This window comes from Monodelphis domestica, chromosome 7, assembly GCF_027887165.1.
Source record: "Monodelphis domestica isolate mMonDom1 chromosome 7, mMonDom1.pri, whole genome shotgun sequence".
Taxonomy (NCBI): Eukaryota; Metazoa; Chordata; class Mammalia; order Didelphimorphia; family Didelphidae; genus Monodelphis; species Monodelphis domestica.
The window spans coordinates 210,394,815-210,412,924 of NC_077233.1; the positions used below are offsets into that span (position 1 = coordinate 210,394,815).

The 18,110-nt window shown below is 35.4% G+C and overlaps 1 protein-coding gene across 1 annotated transcript in view; it reads right to left on the reverse strand.

The window, feature by feature from the left end:
- The window catches only part of ARPC1A (actin related protein 2/3 complex subunit 1A), a 41,344-nt gene extending 23,442 nt beyond the window's left edge, over window positions 1–17,902 (reverse strand). Inside the window, exons 1-4 of the mRNA XM_001363598.5 lie at window positions 17,531–17,902; window positions 11,634–11,726; window positions 8,002–8,106; window positions 2,157–2,379 (exon numbers count right to left, since the gene is read on the reverse strand). Of these exons, the coding sequence (XP_001363635.2) occupies window positions 2,157–2,379; window positions 8,002–8,106; window positions 11,634–11,726; window positions 17,531–17,825 (716 nt within the window). The 5' untranslated portion in view covers window positions 17,826–17,902. The remainder of the gene's footprint in view (window positions 1–2,156; window positions 2,380–8,001; window positions 8,107–11,633; window positions 11,727–17,530) is intronic.
- Window positions 17,903–18,110: the final 208 nt, after the last annotated feature.

An 18,110-nucleotide genomic window follows, 5' to 3' on the forward strand; every position in this document is an offset into this window, starting at 1 on the left:
GTACTTGAATCTCACAAATCCATTTTATAATCTTCCATCTAGCTAAAATTCTCATTCTCAGGAGAATAACTAAGATCTGCTCTGTAGCAGAACTTTCTTTTAATGTACTGTCTCTCCCAATTAATGTAAACTCCTGGAGAGCAGAAAATGTCTCACTTTTTGGACTCTGTCATGTAAACAGGCCTGATGTTCCCCCCAAACCACTGTAGTTAAGTATATAGCACAATGAAAATATTTTATAATATTAAAGCAAAATAGAGAAGAGAAAGATACTTAACAACTCATAATATCATTTGAGGGCTCTGGGTTATTATTTAAAAAGTATTGACATCATCATGTAGATAAGCAGTAAATAAACTTAGTATGTAAATAAGTTAAAAGAATTAGACTAAAAGAGACCAAGATCTTCAGAGAATATGATTTTTTAGACAACTTAGATCGCAAACTTCTGAAAACGTTTATGTAGAAACTTTTTACATGTACTTGATGAAATAAAATATCTTAAAAAGAGAGAGCACGAGATCTTTGTCTTCATTTGGACCACTAACTCTTATGGTCTAGACAAATCAATATCACCTGTTCTGAACTAAGGAATTACACTAAATGACTTCTAAATTCTCTTTAGCTCTAACATTTTATGACTCTGTGAAATACTATTTTACAATTGAGGAAAAGCTTCTGAATGCACAGGAAATTAAAAAATAGAGGATGTTCAAATTACTTCCTTCACCTTTTTTATTCAGTTAGAAAATCTCATTTATTCAAAACACACAGAGTATATTCAAGGGGACCTGGGTTCAAAGCTGCCTCAAACATTTTCTAGCCATGTGACTGGGCAAGTCGCTTAACCCCATTTGCCTAGCTTAACCCCTTTGCCTTAATAGTTATTACTAAATTACTAAGACAGAAAGTAAGGGTTTAAAACACACACACACACACACACACACACACACACACACACACACACACACACACACGGAATTTGTGAACATTTACACCAGAGTTGTGAAGGTTCTCTCTGAAGGAATGCAAAGAAATGCAAAGGTTTATTATGCAAATTGATAGTGAAAATAAGACCATATATGGGGAACTATCTCTAAGCTATCTAAGTAAAATTTTTAAGCCCTTAAAAATTTAGTTCTCAATTTACACAGAAACAACTGATGGCCAATTACAAGTAATTCTCATCTATTCATTTAAACAAATTTCCTCAGAGAGAATGTTTTATTCATTGTGCTTGAAAGAAAGAAAACTAAATCTTTTTTAAAGTTTATTTTATAACTCAGCCTGGTTTCATCCCAATGAGTGCAAACTGAAAGTTTTATTGCTTTATAAAAAGAAGATAATTCCCTTATTTCATTATGCCTGAAGAGAAATGGCAAAACTGTAGAAAGTACATTTTGATCATTTTGGCTGAAACACAAACACAGTAGGTTATCACAAACCACTTCCAAGTTGGAGTATGTTTACCACCATATCTGAATGTGTGTCAGATGGAAGAGGATTGTTTTCTTATCAAAGCAAACAGGAGGAAATAGTTAAAATAAGTTCTTTAGACATAAAATAAATTTCTGTATTTTGATTGGATTGGTTTCAAATGATTTATAAAGTACAACATTCACAATTAGGCTTCCAAGAGTCTAGTGGATTTCCATTGAGATAGTTTATATCATAAGATGACAAATAGAATATTATATTAACTCAGAATTGCTTAATAAAAACAATTCAAAATTAATCCTAGAAGTCTGAGAGGACAGATGTGGGGGGAAAGGGAAGCTATACTAACATTTCTATGTGCCTCTGAGTATAATTAAATCTGTAATTTATATAACAGAATAAGAAAAAATAGCATCAGGGTAATAAAATTGTAATTTGAAAAGAATGATGAAAGAGAACAGAAGTCTAATTTTAGAGATTGGAAAAAAGTATGTAGCCTAAAATACACAAATGATCGGTTCTGCTGAGAGAGGTTACATGTGGTCTGATCCATCTATGCATACATAACTCGTAAAGCAAAATATCTTAATAGAGTTTATACCAATTCGAGAAACAGTTACATGTGAGCCTCAGCATACCATATAGAATGCAAAAATAGGTCAGAATGTACAACTTTACAAATCTGTTCTCATTTATTCCTTCTAAATACTACTACTCACCAGTCATTTTCAGACTCAAAGTAGCACACAGAAATCAGTCGAGCTCCACTACCTACAGCAAATTTATTCTCCAGGGGAGACCATTTCACAAAGGTGGCTGCACGATTAATCCTCAAGATCACCAAGGTTGGCTTCCAGATTCCATCTTTCTGACTCCAGACATAGGCATTGCGGTCTGCCCCACAAGTTACAATGCGATCGCTCTTGGGAGCCCAGTCAATACCTACAATTGAGACTTCATATCAGTATCTTAAAAAAACCAAAAAGTTGACTGTGTCAGTTTTAGACACAGTATGCACTTAAAAAAAAAAAGGTTTCTTAAATATCTCTACTCACATGTATAGCTTTTTTCCTAAAAGAAAAAAAAAATCTGACTACTTACAATAAACATGAAGAAAATGAATTTTCCTATTAAAAATTGTATAATGGCTCTAGGAAAAAAAAGTCATCTATATAACATCTACAGGAAACATACCAACATCAAGGACATTTTTATGTAGGAATTTCTTTCATTGATATAGATTGCAACCAAATCTAAAATTTAAGTCTTAAGGGTTGCCAGAAGCTCAGAAAAAAGGTTCAGTCATCAGTCTGGAGTCCCACAGCTGGTAAGAGGTGACATTTGAGCCCAAGTCTTCCAGTCTCCAAATCCAGCATGTTAGGTTATAGTGTCTCTCAGAAAATGCTTTTAAGCTAAAAGGATATTGTTAGATTAAAACAAAAAGATTTGTCTAAAATACACCATGAAAACTCCAAATTTAAAAAAAAAAAACAGACATGGCAGTAATGGTATTTGGTAAGGCAAAATATAAAAAAAGAAAAAAAATGGAACAAGACAAGCAAGGGCATTATATAATAGTAAAAGAAAAAGGAACAAATTTCAATTTACTCAACACAAAAATTTAATTCATAAAAGATGAACAGTTATACAAAAAAGAAAAAATAGTAATTGGGGATTCTTTTATTCCAGTACTAGAATGTGATAAATCAAACAAAAAACCTCAGTAATAAACAAATTACATATCCTTGGTTGGTTCAGTGGAAAGAACATTCATTTGCTTTGGAATCAGAATAACTGGGTCAAATCCCATCTTTAATATCTACTATTTGTGTGGTCTTGGATAACTAACCTCTTCAGACTTCAATTTCTTTACCTACAAAATGAGGAAGTTGGACTTCATGGCCTCAAAGCTCTAAATCTATGATCCTATGATGAGAACTAACTGGGAAAAGCAGGAAATGTATACTTTTAAATTTATGTGTATATTTCTGGTGAAAAATTAAAATACAAAGGCATAATCTCTTTTCTGGTAATCATTTTAAGTTTTGGCAACAACTTAATCACATTTTTTGTACATCCAATAGAATGATTGTTATAGGACAGACTTTCCAATTAGGAAAGCTGTAAACAAACTCTCATTCTAGTCAAAGATAACCTGGAGTAGGGATTTTAAAAAATTCTAGTTGGGCCTGGAATTGGGAAGACCTAGGTTTAAATCTGGCCTCAGACATGGCCTAAATGTGTAACCCTGGACAAGTCACTTAACCCCTAATGCCTAGCTCTTAATGTTCTTCTGCCTTGGGACTGAGACTAAGTATTTGCCTTGGGACTGAGACTAAATATTGATTCTAAGCCAGAAGGTAAGGGTTTTTAAAAAAAATTCTAGTCCTGATTCTCCAACTACTTTGGATAAGTTAATTAATCTCTCAACTAAGACTGTTTCCTTAAAAAAGGTAATAAAGAAAGTAAAACCCTCAGCCTATTTCAGAGGGTTGTGATGAAACTCAATACAAATAGAATGTAAAGTTTTGTAAACTGTAAGATATTCTTATTTTTATAACTCATTTTATCCACCAGCACCTAGCACACCAAAATAATGTAAGTACTCAATAAATATTTGAGTGATCCTAATAGGAAGCTGGGTCGAATAGAAGAGCTGATCCTTTACCTTCTCTCAAAGATCCAATCAAAAAACAATAATTTTTTATTGAAAAGCTTTAAGTATGCAAAGTACAAGGAGTTCCTGCCACCATTCTACCATACCCCCTACTCCAGGTGATTCCTACTTTCTAAGACAGTATAATCTTATTCTTTTTTTTTCTTTAGAATATTTTCCTAATTACATGATTCATGATTCCTGCCCCACCCCCACCCCCACCCCCAGGAGCTGACTAGCAATTCCACTGGGTTATACATATATTATTGTTCAAAACCTATTACCATGTTATTCATATTGCAATAGAATGATCTTTTAACATTAAAACCCTAATCATATCCCTATCAAACCACAAGATTGATCCTGTTTTTCTTCTGCGTTTTTGTTCCCACAGTTCTTTCTCTGGATGTGGATAGTGTAAGACCTTATATTCTTTTTTTTTTTAAACCCTTACCTTCCGTGTTGGAGTTAATACTGTGTATTGGCTCCAAGGCAGAAGAATGGTAAGGGCTAGGCAACGGGGGTTAAGTGACTTGTCCAGGGTCACACAGCTAGGAAGTGGCTGAGGCCAAATTTGAACCTAGGATCTCCCATCTCTAGGCCTGGCTCTTAATCCACTGAGCTACCCAGCTGCCCCCAAGACCTTATATTCGAAGAAAAATACTACAAATATTTTTCTTCCTGGAAATCTCTCTCTGGCTCTTTATTATTCTAAGGCATTTCTATTCTATTCTATTCTATTCTATTCTATTCTATTCTATTCTATTCTATTCTATTCTATATCTAGCCCCACCTCTACTATGACAGCCAACTTTGTAACTGTCAAACCTACACATTTATGCTCCATAATGTACATTAGCATTAACTTTCTAAATATTTACTTGACAGAAAAGAAGAATGGGGGCCCCCCCCCCCAATAGCTAGGAAGCACTATGGATAGAGCACTTGGCCTGGAGTCAGTTAGATTTGGCTAAATCTGACCACAGACAGTTCCTACCTGTGTGACCATGGGCAAATCACTTAATTCCAATTGCCTAGCCCTTACTGTTCTTCTCTCTTGGAATCATATCTAGTATATTTCTATATATCTAGTATAATTCTAAGCTAGAAAGTAAGAGTTAAGAAAGAAATGAAGAAAGGAAACACTTAGCAGAAGGAAAGTTGTCATTTCTTCCTAATATAGACTTGCATTTTTCCCCAGCTTTCTCATTACTTCTAGGTCAATAAGTTTGAGTGTTCTTTTTTTTTTAAAAAAAGATCAAGCATCAACCCAAAAGATTAAGTATGAGAAAAAAATTGTGACATTTCTTTTGATAAGTCTGCAATGGCATCTTTCTTTCCTTGTATTAATGTACATTCTTTTAGTTTCAAAAGAGCCACAACAGGAGTATTTCCGCTCTTTAGTCAGTATCTCTGAAAAAATGACTGATCCTTGGTCTCTTGCCATAGTTATATTTAGAGTTTTCCAATAACATTTTCTTCAGAACTAAAAAAATGCTATTTGAGACTTCTAACAAAAAACCAGCCAAAGCACAAAGGACCCCAAAATAGAGCAATAGAGGAAAGGAGGGAGGGGAAAAGGATGTCTGGATAGTTCACATTTTTTGACTATTTTGTTAAGTCTTTCATCTTTGGACTATTTTAACTTAAAAAGACATTTCTAATGTTAAAAATCCAAAGTAAAATATAGTCAGTGTTCTTGTGTTCCCTTCAGTGCTCATGAACTCCCTTTGCTGATTATCTTCAGTTTATCCTAGATATAACTTGTCACATAGCTGTTTTGCATGCTGTCTCCCCCATTTGACTATGAACACTCTGAAAGCAGAGACTCTTTTATTTATTTTTTCTTTTCTTTGTATAACTAGTGTTTGGCACAGAGTAGATGCTTAATAAATGTTTGTTTACTTGATTGATCATTCTTAGGTCACAATGAAGCTAGTCAGGAAAGTTAGCAATGAATTTAATGACTAAAGAACTGAAAATGAAATAGGCTAGATGTAACAAAGAAAAGTCAAGTAGAAGAAAGGCAATATAAGTAAACAATCAAAACTATAGTCAGTGCTATAATTATTTAGTTTCTTAATGTTTCCTACAATTGGACACATTATTATTACAACCCTATTAAGTATAGGATTGTGATGTAAGGATTACAGGCAAATCTGTGTGAGCTCAGAAAAGAATTTTAGAAACTACATAAAGGGCTGCTATAGAAAGCATATTTTTTTTTAAATCTAGGAGGTCATGTTATTTGACAAAAAGTTATGGAGGGGGCAGCCAGATGATTCAGTGGATAGAGAACTAGGCCTAGAGATGGGAGGTCTTGGGTTCAAATTTGGCCTCAGATACTTCCAGCTGTGTGATTTTGGGCAAGTCACTTAATCCCTTTGTCCAGCACTTATTGCTCTTCTGCTTTGGAACACAGTATTGATTCTAAGACAAGGGTTAAAAAAAAAAATCAATTATGAAAAGGCAGCTAGATCAGGCCTGGAATCTGGAGATCCTGGGTTCAAATCGACCTTGGACATTTTCTGTGGGTCCCTAAGCAAGTCATTTATCCCCAACTGCCCAAACCTCACCATTCCTTGATTCCAAGACAGAAGGTAAGGGTTTTAAAAAAAGAATCAATTATAAAGTAATGGAAACTTACCAACATTGTTAGGGAATAATAGATGAAATGTCAGATGATCATAATAAAGTCAATCAATGGCGGTCCTTTATTATTTGAATGAAAATGTTGGCGGTGGGGATGGATTGAGAGAACACAAGACTAGTAAACACCATCATACTCTTGGCAAAAATACATAAAGTCTATATGGTTCGAGCTAAATCATTACAAACAGTTAGCTCTTAGCAGACAAACTTTGAAGCAAAATAAAAAAGGATCTATCCTTATAAGTTTGAGTTCAAATCTTGCCTCTGCCACTGTTATCTATATCTATATGACCTGAAGAAAATCACTTACCTTTTCTGGGCCTTTGTTTTCTTAACTATAAAATGAGGAGGCTAGATTAAATAACTATGAAGCTCATATTTAGGTGCTTAAAAAACAAAACAAAACAACCCTTACCTTCAGCCTTAATATCCATCCTAAGATAGAAAAGCAGCCCAGGGTCATACGAAGTGTCTGGTGCCATATTTGAACTCAGGTCCACCTGACTAAGCCTGGCAGTCTATCCACTGTGCTACCTATGCCCTTCCTCTTCTACTCCCACATTTAGCTCTGAAACTATGATCTATGGTCTTAAGATTTCTTCTAGCTTTAAATCTGTGATTTTATGGCTCATTACATAAAACAATCCTGAAAATTAATATTTTTTGCTTCCAAAAAATTATGTTCCCTAAGTTACTAAACATCATTCTCTAGCTAAGCAGCAGGGCAGCGGTAGGAGCATACCTTCACAGGGTGATTCTAACTTCTGGATTCTGCCATCATCTTCTACTCTCACTGCCTAACAAAAAACTGGAGATTTGGAGATGTTTAATTATTTGTTTCCAGGTTTCCTTTGGGTCTAAATCCTAACAGAACTCTTAATTTCTAAGAGGAAATGCAGTGAAGTCTTTTAGGAAACACTGTGTTCCTCTTAACACTTATGAATGATCTTGACCACATTTTCATTTTAGGCTTTTCTTCTCAAGTTTCATGTATGTCTAACTAATTACTAAGCTCTTAAAGACTGAATCTTCTATTTCTGTAATATTCCCCACAGCACCAACAGTGCTAGGGGTCTAAGAGGGTTAAATAATGCTTGACAGACTGAAATCAGCAACATAATATTTTCTCATTTATCAAGACATTCTATAAGTAGTACAGAACTCTAAACATTAAATATGGCAAAGTAGTAGATTCATCTTACACTCAAGCCTTCTCTTGAGACAGGGGCAATAAGCTCACAACAGGATTCTATTACCTGTGATATGTCCATTGTGCTCCTTCAGTTCATGGGCTTTCATCCATTGGTTCCCATTCTTCTTGTAGATGTGGACTTCATGATTATTAGGACTAAGGGCAATCTCTGGCAGAAAGAATTTAACATATATAGAATAACAGTATTTTGTTTAACAATCAAATAAGACGATGTATATAAAGTCCTTTGCAAAACTTAAATTTCTATATAAATGATATATAATGATAGATCATATAATTAAAGATAAAATTATAAAAATGTATCAATTACTATATAAATTTTATATAAATATAAAAGGCAATTTTTAAAAAGTGGAGTTAAAATTTGTTTTGAAATTATTAGAAATTTTGTTTAAAGGGTGTTTTTTAAATTAAAGATTGAAAAAGTGAATACAAATTGCAATGACCATAATTTGTTTTTGTTTTTTTAATATACAAAACTATGTCTTAATTATTTCTATTTATCAATTCTTTCTCTGGAGGTGGACATACACAAGTCATCCTTCAAATAATATTTCTGTTGCTATACAGAATGTTCTCTTGGTTCTGCTTACTTCACTCTTCATAATTTCATGCAGGTCTTTCCATGGTTTTTAAAAATTAACTTGCTCATCATTACCTAGTACTCTATCACAATCATATGCTACATTGTTGGGGGAGTTGTGAATTGATTCATATATTCAGGGGAGCAATTTCAACCTATGTGCAAAGGGCTATACAACAGTACAGCCCCTTTGACCCAGCAATACTAGGTTTGTAACCCAAAGAGATATTTAAAAAAAGGCGAGGTGGAGTGAGGGGCGGGGAGGATCTATATGTACAAAATATTTAAAGCTGCTCTTTTTAAGGGGGCAAATATTTGGAAAGTGAAGGGATATCCATCAATGGGGGAATAGCTGAGGAAGTTATAGTCTATGATTGTAATGGAATACTACTGTGCTGTAAGAAATGACAAGCAGGAGGAGCTCAAAAAAAACCTGGAAAGACTTACATGACCTTAAGCAAAGTGAAATAAGCAGAACTAGAACACTATAAAGTAACAGGAATACTTTACAATGAACAATTGTGAATAATAGCTACTCTCAGCAATATAATGATCCAAAACCATCCCAAAGGACTCATGATAAAAAATGCCATCTACTTCTAGAAAAAAAGAATTGAGTCTGAATCCATACCAAAGTAAACTTTTAAAAAATTTCTTAAAAATAAAATTTGGTATCTTAAAAAAATCTAATTATATGTTACAACTTGTTTAACCATTCCCCACTTGATGGGTATCCCTTCAATTTCTGGTTCTTTGCCACCATAAAGAGAACAGATATAAATATTTTAGGACATATAGGTTCCTTTCCTTTTCCCCCCAATCACCTTAGGAAATAAACCTAATTAAAAGTGGCATTGCAGTGTCAAAAGATATACACAGTTTTATAACTCTTCGAGCATAACTCCAGATTACTTTTGAAAATGGTTAGATTAGTTCACAGTTTGTCTCCTTTTTTCTAACATTTGTCAATTCTGCCCTTTTATCATTTTAGCCAATCTAATAGGTGTGAGATGATATCTCAAGAGTTGTTTCGGTTTGCATTTTTCTGATCAATAATGATTTAGAACATATTTTCATGTAGTTATATATAGGCTTGATTTTTTATCCAAAAACTGTTCATATTTTTTTACCGTTTTTCATTAGGGGAATTGCTCCTATTCTTATAAATTTGAAAACATTCTCTATATGTACTTAAGATATGCGACTTTTATTTGAGAAATTGCCTATAAATTTCCCCAACTTACAGCTTTCTTTCTCATCTTATTTACATTAGTTTTATTGATACAAAAACCGTTTCAATATAAAGTATTCAAAATTATCCATTTTATATCTCACAATGCATTCTATCTCATTTATTCATAAATCCATCTCTCATTCATAAATCTGATAGGTGATATGTTCATTTTTCTTCTAATTTGCTTACAATATCTCCTTTTATGGCAACGTCATGAATCCATTTCGATCTTATCTTGGTAAATAGTGTAAGATATTGGTCTATAGTTTCTGCCAGACTGCTTTCCAGTTTTCCCAATAATTTTTACCAAATAGTGAATTCTTATAATTTGGTCCAGCTAAGTAAAAAGTTAACATTTAAAAACAAAGCCCATATGGATCTTGAATTTAGGCTTCAATTTCAAAATGGAGAACCCCTGAACTAGACCAAAATCTATTAAAAATACATATGAGAAAAAGTGAACACCTATTAATTTCTATTGATTTTTTCTTAAAGTTAAACTTGTTGCATTGAACTTTCATTTGGCCAAAGGTATTTCTCAATATTGGTTCTTAAAATCAGTTTTAAATTTTCAATAGAGATTTTAAGATTTTTGTATATGTTTAAGCTATGGTGATAATCATACATGTTTTTTCAAATTATTTATATATTGGGTAACATAAAGGTCCTTTTTGCACAATTGAAGTATCTGCAAGGCCTCCATTCAAAGCTGTAGTTCAACCACCTAATGATTCTACATACCGAGATACTTGGGTTTTATCTACAAATAACTCTCACAAATTTGACAAAGCTGAAATTCCCAAGTGGAAAATATTAAATTCAGTAGCTTGTCCTGAGTCATTAGAAATAACAGATCTTAAAATATTTAAGTACTTTTGCAAAATGAATATAATAATTTTTTGATAAGAAAATAAGGACGAGACTGCATGTATTAAGTCTCTGTAAAACAATCAGAAAATCTAGAAGGTACTAAATATTAAATACTGACATGCTCTTTAAATTTCTATATTTAAATAACTGAAATAAGTGCTCACTTTTAACTCTTGGCTAAGGGGAAAGGAGAAGGAAGGCAAACTCAGTACCACATTGCCTCACTGAGTGAGAGTCTAAAAAATAAACCCTATGTCTTAGCCTCCAGATTATTGGTTAAAAGTTCTGGGCTAAGTGGAAAAGCTAGAATCTCAGGTAATAAAAGACTCCCCATATGCATCTGAAGTCAAAAGGGGAGTGGGATGGAGCATAAAGAAAAGATTTCAGGTATGGAGACCTAGGTTTCAGTTTTTGCTTATATCAAAGAATCTTAACAGCTAAAAAGGACCCCAGAGAACATCTAGGCCAATTCTCTAATTTCACAAATAAGGAAACTGAGGCTCAGAGTGATTTGCCCAAGTAAGAATCTGGGAATAAAAAAAAAGAAAGAAAAGAAAAAGATTTAGGTTTTATCTGTGTTGGCAAACCTATAGCATATGTGCCAGAGGGGGCTGCTTCTCTCCCCTTCTCTACCCTGCCTGAGAACATTTCTCTCATCACCCACTCCTCTGCCTGGCAGCCCAATGGGAGTGCTTCCTCCCTCCCTTGTCTGGGGTAAAGGGGCAGCTCACATGTTGCTCGAGGGTGCGATTTGAGTACTCAGTCTCTAAAAGTTTTGCTATCACTGGGTTATATGATCTCTAAGGCACCTCTTGTTCTGAAGATCTATAACTCTTATGTATCTTTTAGTAACCTATCATAGAATCCCATAAATGTCTAATAAATTCTATTCTGTAGATAAAGTACCAAAGCAAAAAAATAAATAAATAAACAAACAAACAAACAAATAAATAAATGAATAAATAAATAAAGAGAATAATATACTTACGGGTACGGTCTCTGTTCCAAGCATGGCAGGTGATTGGCTCTAGTAAAAATTGATGTAAGGACATTATTCTTAGTGTTTTCAAAAGGGAAAAAGCTGAAATAAAGATAAAAGAAAGCATTTTTAAAAAGTCATAAAGTAGTGCTTTACCAAGGCCAGATCCTATTTGTTAAATTCACTTCAGTTCAAAAATTAAAATCTCTGTAGTTCAAGATCAGCACTAGTTATTCAGTTATTCAGGATGACTATTAATGAATGTTCTGTTACACAGATTATTCCAGAACTGGATAACATTTATAGAAAGATGTGAGTCATGTTTATTGAGGAATTAAAAATCAATAAAAACATTCTACAAAGTAATATAGGTAAACAATAATCCGAAGCCTCGGATGCTCAAATATATTTCTAAATTAATATTTGTGATAGTTATATACCACTTAAAATCTATTTCTATCTACTTTATGAACTATTACATGGTTATTAGATTAGTAGACAAACTTTGGGCAATTAAGCTTACATAAAACAAAATTATACACCTGGGTAATGACATAGAGATTAATGGATAATAAGTAAATAACTAATAGATTGAATTATTCCTTTTATAAGACAGTGAGCAAAGGGCAGCTAGGTGGCTCAATGGATAGAGTGCCACAGTCAAGAGTCCCCTGGGTACAGATCTGGTCTCAGATACTTCCTAATTGTGTGATTCTGGGTAAGTCACTTAACTCCAATTGTCTAGCTCTTAGTGCTCTTCTGTCTTGGAACTGATATTAAGTATCAATGCTAAGATAGATGGTAAGCGTTTAAAAAAAAATTGTGGAACAATTCTCTCATGTATAAAATGGACATTTGAACAATACAATCTTTAAATGTTCCATAAAATTTGGAGTCCCAGGATTTGAAACTCGGCTTCATTTACTATTGGATCATTGGTAACTTTCAGAAACCCAGTTTCATTATCTGTAAAATGAGGGGACTGGTTTTGGTGATTTTAAAAATTTTGCTCTAAATGCTTAGATTCAATTAGTATATGACTTAGAGATCTTTGGGTTAAAATCCAACCTCAAGTTTACCCCCTCCCAAAATGTTCTATTTCTAGAGTACTTATCAGTACTCCATTTCTCTCATCAATCTCTACATACTGGATTATGCTTTTCTGAACACTGGCTGCTTTCCATACCACTGCACCCCTACCCTATCCCCTGATTCCCAGCAGAAGTCAGATATTACCTGATTTTTTAAATCTTAGTTTCCCTACCACTTAGTATTGGTTCTTGACCCTTGAATTATGGTCACTTGCTTAAAATTTTTAAACTTATTTTTCTCCACTATAAAGCAAGTGCTTATGTTTGGTGAATTAAATTGAAAAGTTAATCCATAGCAAATAATATCTTTCAAAAGGTCACACTCATTGAAATCTTAAATTATGACATATCTTAGTAGGATCTTGCTAACCTAGGGTAAAAATTGAAAAGAAAGATAAGAAATTTGATGCAAAGAGGAAATGAATGGAAGGGCCAAAAGAAAATAGAGGTAAAGTGAAATCATCCTGTCATTTCAGAATATTCGTGACTCCATTTGATTCAAAAACATTTTTTTAAATTTAAAGCCTTATCTTCCATCAATACCTTCTACTGATTCCAAGGCAGAAGAGCATAAGGGCTAGGCAATGGGGGTAAAGTGACTTGTCCAGTGTCGCACAGCTAGGAAGTTTCTGAGGCCAGATATGAACCTAGAACCTTCCATCTCTAGGCTTGGCTCTCAAGCCATTGAGCCACCTACTTGCCCCTATTTGGGATTTTCTTGGCAAATATAATGAAGTGGTTTGCTGTTTCTGTCTCCAGTTTATTTTATAAGTGAGGAACTGTTAAGTGACTTGCCCAGGGTGACACAGCTAGTAAGTGTCTGACACCAGAGTGGAACTCAGAGGGGTCTTCCTAACTCTAGGTCCTGCATTCTATCCACTATGCCACCTAGCTGCTCCTGAAAGCTATTAAATTTTGCTGTTAAAAGGATAAAGTCTGGGTCTGAGATTTCATTGGGGATAGTGGAACTTCTTAATGATGCAAACACTAAACCAGTGCAGGGCAGCACCTTCTTTACAATTTATAGCCTTAGATAGTCACCTAGAATACTAAACGGTTAAGTGATCTGTAGAGGGGCACAAAGCCAGGATGTGTCAGATGCAATAGTGGCTCTCTATCCAGGCTACCTTTAATAGCAAGATTAGCTGTCAAAACTGAAATTAAACTTGGTTTAAGGTAATACTTTTGATACTTGTAAATATATTCAAAGGCCAATAAGGAATAAAAACATTCAGCCAGTAAGTAAAATAAATATCAAACATCTAGAAATCAGCTATGAAATAAATATCAAAATTTGACATTCTGTTCTAGGAATGAAGATAGGAATTTTACATTTTGTTTTTACATAACTTACTAGGCAACCGGCAGTTATGTAAAAGGAAAAAAATGTTTAAATCAATAATAAAAAGTCCAATGTTTTAAAAATTAATTGCATTGATTCATGAGTTTCGAAAAACATTTCAAGATGTTCATGGCATAGTTCTTAAAACATCAGAGCTACTTAATTTGCTCAGGTTTAATTAAATAGCATATATGTATCTCAATATTTCCTCAATTAAAAGATATTTAGTTCACCACAGTTTCTTAGTGGAGAACAATAATTTAAGTTCTATTTGTTAACTGAAATTCTATTCAACACACATTTATTAAACGCCTACGAGGCACAAGGCAATGTTCTAGGAGCTTGAGATACAAAGAAAAACAAAACAAACCTTTCACACAAGGAGCTTATGTTCTATGGAAGCTGACATAGAAAGATTATGAACAGGACTGAAAACTATTATCTTTATATGAATGCCAAACAAGAAAAAGCATAATTTCGTGTATGGTCATAAACAGCAGTGGGAAAGTCAAAAAATTTCACTGATTTTTATTACTGCACTGGAGTAATTTTTCAAAGAAAAAAATTCAAACAATGGTATAATTATGTTAAAGTTTATATCTAAGTCAGCCATATTACCCAAGTTTCCAATCTGACCATACTTTCATGCTGGAGGCACTACATTTTAAGACTATAAAACAAGAAAATCCCCATAACTGGCATTCTCTCTAGATGCAGTATGGTACACTGAAAAGAGCAATGGACTTTTAAGCCAGAAGCCTAGGTTCAAACTTGAGCTCTAGCCATGCAATTCTAAGGGTGTAAGAATTTCCTTGGGTCTCAGTTATCCTAGCTTTAGGAGATAGAAAAATTTTATACTAGCTACAAACTGAAGATAGTTGTGCTGGAAAACACCATTTACACTTTAAATTAAACAATAATTTAATTAAATTATTAAATTAATTTTTATTATTAGTTAATATTGATCACATAGATGACAGATTTAGAGCTAAAAGGGATTTCACAGAATCTAAACTGTTATACAGACTAGGAAAATAAGGCTCAAAAAGGACTAAGTAACTTGCCCAAGATCACACAACTGGCATATATCTGAATGAAGGAGTACAACCTAGGACTTCCCGGTTCCAAACACAGCACTTTAACCCCTAAGTGTTCTGTCTTGGTGAAAGTACCTAACAAATTAGCATACTGCGCCTTTGTCAAATCTTTAATACGGATCCAATCTGATTATGGTCACCCTTGCCTGAAATTTTAAAATTAATTTTTCTCCTTATTTCTCTTAACAAAATGGCAAAACAGAAGAAAACTGCTAAGAGTAACAGGGAAGGATAGCTAGGTGGTTTAGTGGATAGAGAACTAGGCAGTCCTGGGTTTAAATTTAGCCTCAGACACTTCCCAAGTGTGACCCTGGGCAAGTCATTTAACCTCTAATGCCTAGCCCTTACCACTAGTCTGCCTTGGAACCTATGTTTAGTATCTATTCTAAAATAGAAGGTAAGGGTTATTAAAAAAAAAAAGGAAAGGGGAACCTATTGAACTCAACAACCATTACTCATCATTTACTATAATAAACTCATCAACCTTCAAAATTTTAACCAAAAAATCCAACCCACATTCACTAAATTCCCTAAGACAGTATTAAATAGTCCAAAGGGTGCTAGATTTGAAATTAGGGAATGCCTCGCTTTGATATCACTTAATATGCCTAAACTTCAGGCAACTTTCTAAGACTTATCAATCAAATTATATGTAGATTGTGATATTTCCACACCATCTCATAGATCCTTGACACTGATGTGTGTTAAGCACTAGGGATGCAAAAAATGCAGAAACTGACCCTGATCCCAATATAGGATCAAAGAATTATAAAATATGGTCACTGCACTCAAGAAGAAATCTTCAGACACCCAATACTTTTAAATTTTGGTCAATAAACGTCACCTCTCTGAGTCTGTTTCAACTGTAAAATGAGTTTAGACTAGATAACTTCTGAGGAACATTATAGCTCTAAGTTTATGATCCTATGATATACTCCTTTAGTTGGTGAAAGAACACAGATTGAAATCAAAATTCCTTTTCATATATACAATTTGCTTTAAGTACAGTGTCATTCAGATATGGAGATATAAAACATTTGTACAATCTAATGCCCAGAATGGATGCCCTCTTGGTTTCTACTTCAAAATTTGTCTCACTTCAAGACTCAAATCAGGTACCATCTCCTCTGTGAAGTCTTCCCTAATCTCCAAACAATGACTATTCCCTTCAATTTACCTTGAATTGATTTATAATTATTTGTGTACCTGATGAACCCCACCTGTAAAATACAAGTTCCTCAAGGAAAAAAAAATTCATTGTATCTTCAGCCCCTCTCATAAAGTAGATACTTAATATTTATTAGCAGAATTTGTTACTCATAGATCTAAAAAAATATTTTGAAACATACTTAAGATAACAACTTTATACATCACCTCCCAATTAAATGCTGAGGATCTGACCCTTTTAGTCTCATTTATTTTCCTATCTGAAAATGTGATCCCTGATCCAACCTTTCTTTCTATGATTTTGGAATAATATCTCAGCTCTCTGGTTGGCTTTAACTGATTCATCCTCAGTATAATGCTCTTCCTGACCAATTTAGCTTCAATATCACTCACCCACCAGTTACAGAAGACCACATGAAACTCCTATTCAATGTATTAATTGGGAGTCCTTTTCTAAACTCCTTTCTTCCTCCACCACCTCATAGGTAAAAATACAAGCTACAGACCAGAAAGAAAAATGAACCTAAGGTATAGTCATGGTCATCCGTTTCCTCAGTTCTAATTGGTCAGTTAAAATGCCTAGGAATCTGGCTGGTAGCTGCCCTGAGAAGGAAGGTAGTAAAAGGGGATTTAATGAGTCTTCCTCATCTGGGCCAATTCTCCTCTATCTTCTCCCCACACTAGGAAGAAGCGAGGACACGCCTGAAATTCAGGGACGGGCGAGGCAGGTAAAGCAGGACAATAACCTACGCCCAGTCCCAGCCACCGCAGAGGTGGAGGGGCTTAAGGCGTCTCACCTCTGGCTGGAAGAAATGGACCAACACGACCTAAGGGGCTAAAGAACAAAGGATGCCGGGAGGGGATGAGGTGTGTGTGTGTGTGTGGTGGGGGTAGCGGTACTGGGGGGCTCCCGCTGCAAAAAAAAACAAAGAAGGAGAGCATCTCCAGAGTGGAAAAGAATGAAAGGAGCTTCCTTTTTTACAGTTCCCAAGCCTCAGTTCAGGGCTGGGGGTCGGGAAAGGGAGGGGCGGGAACGAGAGGGAGGCTCGCCCCGCCCCGCCCTCTCAGCCCCCAGCGGCCGGGGTCTGCCCGCCCCCAGCGGCCTAAGCCGGGTCCCAGGGAACCAAGGGTTGGGAAAGGGCCGAGTGACCCCGGGACGAAAGCAGACAGGGTCAGGAGATGAGCAAAGAGTTGATTGCCATCCCTTACCTGGGATGGGGAGGGTGCGGACGGGCCCCGGAGCGGAGGATTCGCGGACTCTGGTCAGTCGACGCGAATAAGCTCCGGCGGGCGGCGGGAGGAAGACGGAGGCCGGGAGGGAGCGGCTGACAGGGATCCCGGAAATGGGCACAGCGCCTGCGCTGCACGGCCTCCAAGCCCACCTAAGATTGCGCAGACCGTCTGCGCAGACCGTGGGAGCCCAAGGAAGGGGGAAGGGAAGATGTATGAGCATGCGCGCGGAGCAGGGTTGCCTTCGTACTGAGACCGTCCCTGAGTGGCGCATGTGCAGTGGGGGTGAGTGTTGAGCCGGTATGCACTTGCTCTCTTTATCTTTCTCCCTTTTAGAAGACCCCTCCCGAGAGTGATTGAGAAGTAGAGCGCTTTCCTGTTAGGTGAAAAGGTCGAAGAATACGGCAAGCCGAAAGCTTCCATCGACCTATCTCAGCGTTTTGATCTAAGCTTACACTCTGAAACACAGAGACTGGTCCACACACATCATTTACTCATTCTTTCACTCGTTGACTATTTCAGTTCATTCATTCGATCATCCATTCATTCAACAAACCAC